This window comes from Oncorhynchus nerka, unplaced genomic scaffold (assembly GCF_034236695.1).
Source record: "Oncorhynchus nerka isolate Pitt River unplaced genomic scaffold, Oner_Uvic_2.0 unplaced_scaffold_213___fragment_2___debris, whole genome shotgun sequence".
Lineage (NCBI taxonomy): Eukaryota > Metazoa > Chordata > Actinopteri > Salmoniformes > Salmonidae > Oncorhynchus > Oncorhynchus nerka.
Genome location: NW_027039939.1, coordinates 1414 through 11392, shown reverse-complemented (window position 1 = coordinate 11392; position 9979 = coordinate 1414). Strand labels below are relative to the sequence as shown.

General features: G+C 41.9%; 1 protein-coding gene across 2 annotated transcripts; it reads left to right on the top strand.

Annotated features, from left to right (window-relative positions):
• Positions 1 to 820: 820 nt before the first annotated feature.
• On the top strand, positions 821 to 8580 carry LOC115120942 (probable N-acetyltransferase camello). Of its 2 annotated transcripts, none has more exons than XM_065015554.1 (2): positions 821 to 905; positions 7873 to 8580. In XM_065015554.1, exon 2 carries the CDS (start codon positions 7882 to 7884, stop codon positions 8551 to 8553), a length of 672 nt encoding a protein of 223 aa, XP_064871626.1. In that variant the 5' UTR covers positions 821 to 905; positions 7873 to 7881; the 3' UTR covers positions 8554 to 8580. The 2 variants fall into 2 exon arrangements, with proteins under 2 accessions (XP_064871626.1, XP_029505787.2); XM_029649927.2 differs by lacking the exon at positions 821 to 905 and adding an exon at positions 963 to 1673.
• Positions 8581 to 9979: the final 1399 nt, after the last annotated feature.

Genomic DNA, 9979 nt, shown 5'->3' with positions numbered 1-9979 from the left:
CAATTGTACATCCGCTAAGAAAAATCTGCGAATGCTTAAAAACAACATTAATGGTGAAGTCTACATACAAGTGTAAGTAAAAACGAATGCAAATCATTTCGAAATTTTGCTACTACGTGAAAAAGTAAATATGTTTTTGTTTGGTTATCTTTTGGAAATTGTATAAATAAATAATTTCCCTTCTTCAGAAGTTCCAGCTAACGTTAGTTAGCTAGCTATCATACAGTAGACATATATTAATAATTATATATTTAATATAAGTAGACATGCACTCATAATTGACTGTAGCGCATATGAAGTACCCACAAGCTACCAGTGGCTGAAAACACAATCATAGCGGGATGTCGAGTGACGAATTTCCGGGCAAGGCCGGTCCATTTAAAACCCATTCAGCCCTCCCCCTGCAAGGGTATACTCGTCAGACATCATGATACATCATCAGAGGTGTCCACTTAAGTTGAGGGCTGAGGGGATAAGGTGTGTCTTTTTAAGTGTTTGAACTTCAGACCATTTCTTTGTTGTGGCTTGTGGAAATCACATCAAAGTTTATTGTTCGCATACAAAGATTTGCAGATGTTATAATAGGTGCAGCGAAATGCTTGTCTTTCTAGAAAAAAATGTTTTATCAAGATAATTTTTCACGTGTTAAACTGCCCCTTGTTTTACCTTTCTGTATTTCTACATTGGCCTTGTTTCTTTCTATATATTTTTTTAAAATAATTGTGCTAATATAAACTTCAGAATGTATCAGCTATGAATCTAAGGTCTCACTTTCAGCCAATTGGAAGCAAGCTATACCGTAAATCCCTCCCACCTCTGCAAAAAAACGGAAATTAGGACCACTAACACAAATCTGCTAGTTGTGTCAAATTGGATTATATTTCTCTGAGACATAACTAAATCAGGTGGGCTATCTATTACAAACATCGTTTTCATTACAGCAGAAATATTACTATTTTGATGGCCAAGATATCATTTGACGGGTTTAGCTAACCATTTATAAATGTAGCTTTTCAGTAGAGTCACGTGCTATTTGCTAATCGGGATAAACTATTTTAGTTTATATCAATTATTTGATAAATAATACAGCTATGTATCAAAAGAGGATTTTTTAAAATTATAGTTAAGGGATGATCTATGGTTTGATGTCCCATCTTAATCGGATAACCGACAGGACACTGACACTGCAGTCAGGTGACGGGGCAGCGAGGTGCTTTTACCAACGCGGATGTATAAAACACTAGGAACACGTGTTCTTTCCGGGACAGATTGACCAGTTGAGCGCTATGATCACTTCAATCAGTGTAGATGAAGGGGTGGAGACAGGTTAGAGACACATTTGTACAATGTTACAACACTATATATATATACACATAATATGACATTTGTAATGTCTTTATTCCTTTGGAACTTCTGTGAGTGTAATGTTTACTGTTAATTTTTGTTTATTTCACTTTTGTATATTACCTCACGTTAACATGTTTCCCACGCCAATAAAGCCCCTTGAATTAAATAATGAAAGAAATCTTAAGACACACCCTCGCTTTATGCCCTTGGGGAAATCCCCGTCGCCATCATCTTGGAGGTCCAAATGATTCGTGGCCATCTTGTCTATCTAATAACGTTACTTAGCCAGTTAGCCCTATTGAGTTAAAATGGGCTTGCGATATACGGTACGTAGGCAGGTAAACAAAAATTAACACAGCATGTATTTATTAAAGTATCAAAATACAATATTGTAGTCAGACAACATAGATGTGAAAAGGCAACATGTAATTTCGAAGTCGGAGTGTATTTTCTCTCGCTTCAGCTCAAAAAATGTCCACCATTGATTTCAATATATTTGCATAGTTTTTTACGTGTTTGCTCAGAGCACGGTAATATGTATTTTGAGAAACATTGATTGTGTATTTGTGCAACTGGGTTGCAACGTGCCATTCATAGAGTGAATGTACAAGACTAAATATTTAAGTGCCTTTGAACGGGGTATGGTAGTAGGTGTCATGTTAAAATCTTCCCGGTGTGAAGTACTTCCTATTTTGTGTGTGTGTGTCTGTGTGTGACATCATGCTGTAAAAATTCTCCAGGTGTGAAAATGTTCCCAAGTTGTCCAAAATTGAAGGGTTATCCAGATCGGGTTTATGTCTCGTTATCACTTTTACTTACCCCCCTAAAATTGTAAAAAGGACTTATAAGTATTTGTATCTTAATTGTATTTGGAGGAACAATCCTCCCTATCTACAGAAAGATATTCTCAGTTATACCCAAGAACAAGGAGGTTTTGAGGCTGAAATAATACTTATAAAATCAATTGGATTCTGAAGTGTATTTGAACCAGAACAGTATTTGGAATGTCTTCCCTAAGTATTTATTTGACTGTTGGTGTATGCCTTTACTAGACTATGTAAGTATTTATTTGACTGTTGGTCACAATTTGTTTGATGTGTTTAAACATACGTTTTTCCCCCTCACAGATACTTTTATACTAGAATGCCTTTACTAGACTATGGGGATATTTTATATATGAATGCTTCTGCTCAGTGTTTGAGATCAATTGACATTTGATAATTTACCATGGCACTTTGAGATAAACAGATTTATTTTAAACTGCAAAATATCTATGGTGATATACTTACGCACCACTGCACTTTGTATACCAGGGTTGGCTGGCCATTTCTCTAGTCACTCCTGTATTTATAGGCTCAGTCACTGGTATACAGGTCTTTTTCATTTACAAAGCCATTTTGGGTTTATCACCTTTTATTTGGGCATTTTATTGTTCATAAATGTTGTGGGTACTCTCTTTTTGTCACTTTAAAAATGAATTTAAACAATATGGAAAACATCGCTGGACTTTATCCTACTAACTGTCCCGATTGGTGTTTTTAAATCACGGATGAAGGATTTTGAGGCTGATTCCCTGACCTGTCAATGTTTGTTTAATTTGCCGTTTTTGATATTGTTATACTCTTGTGAATTCTATGGTTTTTACTAGATTACTTGTAGTTTTTCTTGTTGTTTGTCTGTAATTTTTGTAATGACTTTGTCCTGGCCGAGATAGGCAGCACCATCTATTGAAAAATAGATTTTAAATCTCAATGAGCCTTTCCTGGTAAAAAAAATAATAATAATACTGTCACACTCTGACTGTTATTTGCGCTGTTTGTTTCTGTTTTGTTTGGTCAGGGTGTGATATGAGAGGGCATTCTATGTTGCATGTCTAGTTTGTCTGTTTCTAAGTGTTATGGCCTTGCGGCAGGGTAGCCTAGAGCGTTGGACTAGTAACCGGAAGGTTGCAAGTTCAAACCCCCCGAGCTGACAAGGTACAAATCTGTCGTTCTGCCCCCTGAACAGGCAGTTAACCCGCTGTTCCTAGGCCGTCATTGAAAATAAGAATTTGTTCTTAACTGACTTGCCTGGTTAAATAAAGGTAAAATAAATAAAAATAAAATATGGTTCTCAATCAGGGGCAGGTGTTTGTCGTTGTCTCTGATTGGGAACCATATTTAGGTAGCCTGTTTTGTGTTGTGGTTCGTGGGTTATTGTCTATGTGAAGTTGCCTGTGTCTGCACTCGTTGGGCATAGCGTCACGTTCGTTTTGTTGAACTGTTCTTTGTGTTCTTCCTTCAATAAAAGAAGAATGTATTCTAATCACGCTGCACGTTGGTCTCCTCTTTTACGACGATCGTGACAAATACATTTTTTAAAAGTACAACAAGTTATGTCACAATCACACCACCATCATAACGAGTAGGAGCTATTTCACGCTGGGAAGATTTTTTTACATGACACCAGGCACACCGGTTTGAGTGTGTCAAGAACTGCAACGCTGCTGGGTTTTTTACATTCAACATCATCCCATGTGTATCAAGAATGGTCCACCACCCAAAAGACATCCAGACAACTTGACACAACTGTGGGAAGCATTGTAGTCAACATGGACCAGCATCCCTGTGGACTGCTTTCGACACCTTGTAGAGTCCACGCCCTGATGAATTGAGGCTGTTCTGAGGGCAAAAAGGGTGCAACTCAATATTACTAAAGTGTTCCTAATGTTTTGTACGCTCAGTGTACACTAGCGTTGTTTTCAACAGTATTTGGTTGCACAAAAACAGTACCTGGGAATCCACAAGTTAAATACAATTCCTTTTCACATTTGGAAAGTCTGTTTTAATAATACAAACCTTTAGATATTTTGTCTCAAATTCCCCCCTGTCATAATGACCACCGTCCTGCCCACTGGCACAGTAAGTTGACATGGAATTGTATTTAACTTGTGGCTTCTCAGGGACTGTTTTTATGCAACCCAGTACAATTGAAAGCAACACAATGCATTCAGAAAGTATTCAGACCCCTTCCCTTTTTCCACATTTTGTTACTCTACAGCCTTATTCTACAATGGATTAAATGAATACAAATTCCTCATCAATCTACACACAATATCCCATAATGACAAAGTGAAACAGGTTTTTAGAAATGTTTGCAAATGTATAAAAGAAACTAAAACAGAAATACGTTATTTACATAAGTATTCAGAATCTTTGCTATGAGATTTGAAATTGAGTTCAGGTGCATTCTGTTTCCAATTAATCAGCCTTGAGATGTTTCTACAACTTGATTGGAGTCCACCTGTGGTAAATTCAAATGATTGGACATGATTTGGAAAGGCACACACCTGTCTATATAGGTTCCCACATTTGACAGTGCATGTCAGCAAAAACCAAGCCATGAGTACCAGAGAAATGTCTGCAGTATTGAAGGTCCCCTAGAACACAGTGGACTCCATCATTCTTAAATGGAAGTAGTTTGGAAGCACCAAGACTTCCTAAAGCTGTCCGCCCGGCCAAACTGAGAAATCGTGGGGGAAGGGCCTTGGTCAGGGAGGTGACCCATTATCGCTCTGACAGAACTCCAGAGAGAAGGACAACCATCTCTGCAGCACCCCACCTATCAAATCAAACAATTTGTCACATGCCCTGAATACAACAGGTGTAGACCTTAGAGTGAAATGCTTACCCCCCTTAAGACCCCTAACCAACAATGCAGTTTTAAGAAAAAATAAATAAAAGTAACAAATAATTAAAGAGCAGCAGTAAAATAACAATAGCGAGGCTATATACAGGGGTACCGGTTTACTGAGTGGCTTCCGTCTGGCCTTTATGGTAGTGGCCACTCCTCAGTAAAAGTCACATGACAGCCCGCTTGGAGTTTGCCAAAATTGCACCTAATGGACTCCGACCATGAGAAACTAGATTCTCTGGTCTGATTAAACCAAGATTTCTTTGGACTGAATGCCAAGCGTCACGTCTGGAGGAAACCTGGCACCATCCCTACTGAAGCATGGTGGTGCCAGCATCATGCTGTGGGGATGTTTTTCAGCGGCAGGGACTGGGAGACTAGTCAGGATCAAGGGAAAGATTAACGGCGCAAAGTACAGAGACAAGTACAGAACGCTCAGGACTTCAGACTGGGGTGAAGGTTCACCTTCCAACAGGACAACTATCCTAAGCACACAGCCAAGACAACGTAGGAGTGGCTTCTGGACAAGTCTCTGAATGTATTTGAGTGACCCAGCCAGAGACCGGACTTGAACCCGATCGAACATCTCTGGAGAGGCCTGAAAATAGCTGTGCAGCAACGCTCCCCATATAACCTGACAGAGCTTGAGAGGATCTGCAGAGAAGAATAGAAGAAACTCCCCAAATACAGGTGTGCCAAGCTTGTAGTGTCATAAAAAATCGAATTAATCCATTTTATAATTTTATTTATTTTATTTTATTTTACCTTTATTTAACCAGGCAAGTCAGTTAAGAACAGATTCTTATTTTCAATGACGGCCTAGGAACAGTGGGTTAACTGCCTGTTCAGGGGCAGAACGACAGATTTGTACCTTGTCAGCTCGGGGGTTTGAACTTGCAACCTTCCGGTTACTAATAAGGCTGTAACATAACAAAATGTGGAAAAAGTCAAGGGGTCTGAATACTTTCCGAATGCACTTTATGTAAATACACTGGTGTTGCAGACACTAGACAGAAAGTACCTATCAGGGCAGAGGCAAGACCACCAGGTTATTGAAGCAGACACTAGACAGACCAGTAGGTTATTGAAGGGCAGACACTAGACAGACCAGTAGGTTATTGAAGGGCAGACACTAGACAGACCAGTAGGTTATTGAAGGGCAGACACTAGACAGACCAGTAGGTTATTGAAGGGCAGACACTAGACAGACCAGTATGTTATTGAAGGGCAGACACTAGACAGACCAGTAGGTTATTGAAGGGCAGACACTAGACAGTCCAGTAGGTTATTGAAGGGCAGACACTAGACAGACAGACCAGTAGGTTATTGAAGGGCAGACACTAGACAGACCCAGTAGCTTATTGTTAAGGGCAGACACTAGACAGACCAGTAGGTTATTGAAGGGCAGACACAGTAGGTTATTGAAGGGCAGACAGACCAGTAGGTTATTGAAGGGCAGACACTAGACAGTCCAGTAGGTTATTGAAGGGCAGACACTAGACAGACCAGTAGGTTATTGAAGGGCAGACACTAGACAGACCAGTAGGTTATTGAAGGGCAGACACTAGACAGACCAGTAGGTTATTGAAGGGCAGACACTAGACAGACCAGTAGGTTATTGAAGGGCAGACACTAGACAGACCAGTAGCTTATTGAAAGACACTAGACAGACCAGTAGGTTATTGAACACTAGACAGACCAGCTTATTATGTTATTGAAGGGCAGACACTAGACAGACCAGTAGGTTATTGAAGGGCAGACACTAGACAGACCAGTAGGTTATTGAAGGGCAGACACTAGACAGACCAGTAGGTTATTGAAGGGCAGACACTAGACAGACCAGTAGGTTATTGAAGGGCAGACACTAGACAGACCAGTAGGTTATTGAAGGGCAGACACTAGACAGACACCAGTAGCTTATTGAAGGGCAGACACTAGACAGACCAGTAGGTTATTGAAGGGCAGACACTAGACAGACCAGTAGGTTATTGAAGGGCAGACACTAGACAGACCAGTAGGTTATTGAAGGGCAGACACTAGACAGACCAGTAGGTTATTGAAGGGCAGACACTAGACAGACCAGTAGGTTATTGAAGGGCAGACACTAGACAGACCAGTAGGTTATTGAAGGGCAGACACTAGACAGACCAGTAGCTTATTGAAGGGCAGACACTAGACAGACCAGTATGTTATTGAAGGGCAGACACTAGACAGACCAGTAGGTTATTGAAGGGCAGACACTAGACAGACCAGTAGGTTATTGAAGGGCAGCAGACAGACTGAAGGGCAGACACTAGACAGACCAGTAGCTTATTGAAGGGCAGACACTAGACAGACCAGTAGGTTATTGAAGGGCAGACACTAGACAGACCAGTAGGTTATTGAAGGGCAGACACTAGACAGACCAGTAGGTTATTGAAGGGCAGACACTAGACAGACCAGTAGGTTATTGAAGGGCAGACACTAGACAGGTTGGCTGATATTTGGGGAGACCTCTTCTATGATATGCTCCTCTTGATATACAATATAATTGTTTTGCACCGTAAATGACTAAATCATTCCAGACTGTGTTAAATCATTCCAGACTAATTATTTTGCTTATTTATGATATAATAGTCGCCCTGTCATTTAAGTCATCTTCGTAAGGTGAAAAAACAAGGCTTTTCCTAGTGAATTAATTTAGACTTCCTTTGACATTGATACAGCCTAAAACTGATAAACTGCACTGTTTTGGATTTGTAAAGTTCAAATTAAGTATATTTTTGTAATTCCTGATATATCATCTTGCACATCACTATATCATCAATGTCAAATATCACAATATTGGATTTAATCATATGCCCAACCCTACAGGCTGGTGCCATGGCTGCTGACATCACTATCCGAAGATACCAGGAAGATGACAAGGAGACCGTGAAGGAGATCTTCACCATGGGGATGAGCGAGCACGTCCCTTCCTCCTTCATGCACCTCCTCAAACAGCCCCTGACCCAGATGATCCTGATGGTCACGTTCTGCGCCCTGCTGGCCAGCTCCAAGTCCGTCCTGCTGCCTGTAGTAGGGGTCACTCTCCTCCTGGCCGGGGCCAAGCAGCTGGTGGGCTACCTCTTCAACAGCTACATCGACACCTCCCTGAGGAAAGACCTCGACCACATCCAGGAGATCTACCTGGAGAACAAGGACTCGTGTTTCTGGGTGGCTGAGAGCGACGGCCGGGTCGTGGCAACGGTGGCCTGCCTGCCCGCGGAGAGGGAACCAGGCTGCATGGAGCTGAAGAGGTTGTCTGTACGTCGTACACACCGGGGGATGGGCATCGCCAAGGCCCTCAGCAGGACAGTGGCAGACTTCAGCAGGGAGAGGGGCTTCCCTGCGGTCGTCCTCTACACGTCTGTAGTGCAGACTGATGCACAGAGGCTGTATGAGAACGTGGGCTACACACGGGTCAGAGAGTTCGTCATCCCTGAGCCCATCGCCAAAATCACCAACTTTACCCTGATAGAGTACAGACTGGACTTACTGCAGGGGGGGAAATAGGAGGACTGGACTTACTGAAGGGGGAAATAGGAGGAGGACTGGACTTACTGAAGGGGGAAATAGGAGGAGGACTGGACTTACTGCAGGGGGAAATAGGAGGAGGACTGGACTTACTGCAGGGGGAAATAGGAGGAGGACTGGACTTACTGCAGGGGGAAATAGGAGGAGGACTGGACTTACTGCAGAGGGGAAATAGGAGGAGGACTTACTGCAAGGGGGGAAATAGGAGGACTGGACTTACTGCAAGGGGGAAATAGGAGGAGGACTGTACTTACTGCAGGGGGAAATAGGAGGAGGACTGGACTTACTGCAGAGGGGAAATAGGAGGACTGGACTTACTGCAAGGGGGAAATAGGAGGAGGACTGGACTTACTGCAGGGGGGAAATAGGAGGAGGACTGGACTTACTGCAAGGGGTGAAATAGGAGGAGGACTGGACTTACTGCAGAGGGGAAATAGGAGGACTGGACTTACTGCAAGGGGGAAATAGGAGGAGGACTGGACTTACTGCAACTGGGGGGAAATAGGAGGAGGACTGGACTTACTGCAGAGGGGAAATAGGAGGACTGGACTTACTGCAGGGGGAAATAGGAGGAGGACTGGACTTACTGCAGGGGGAAATAGGAGGACTGGACTTACTGCAAGGGGGGAAATAGGAGGAAGACTGGACTTACTGCAGAGGGGGAAATAGGAGGACTGGACTTACTGCAAGGGGGGAAATAGGAGGAGGACTGGACTTACTGCAGGGGGGAAATATGAGGACTGGACTTACTGCAGGGGGGGGAATAGGAGGAGGACTGGACTTACTGCAGAGGGGAAATAGGAGGAGGACTGGACTTACTGCAGAGGGGAAATAGGAGGACTGGACTTACTGAAGGGGGGGGGGGAATAGGAGGACTGGACTTACTGCAGAGGGGGAAATAGGAGGAGGACTGGACTTACTGCAGTGGGGTCCTTACTCCATTTTGTTACGTTACAGCCTTAGTCTAAAATGGATCCCCAAAAAATGTTCCTCATCAAATCTACACACAATTCCCCATAATGACAAAGTAAAAGAGGTATTTAGATTTTTTTTGCCAATTTATTAAAAATAGAAAACTGAAATCACGTTTACATAAGTAGTCAGACCTTTTACTCAGTACTTTCTTGAAGGGTCAATGAAGTATAAGGTTTTAAAGTGAAACATTAAAATGAAAAACAATTTATTTTTAAACAGTTTTTATGTCCCTATGCACTTTCAGGGTTTATTTTTTTAACGTAATTGTTAAATTAACCTAAAAAAGAATAATTCGGTGCGACCATGAATAAAAAAATATTTAAGGTTTTCACACTGTTATTTCAAGCAAATAAGAGTAAAATATTAAATTAAAGAAGTTATAAGGCACAGTGTAATAAATATTATTCACGTTTCACTGGACAAATCTTCA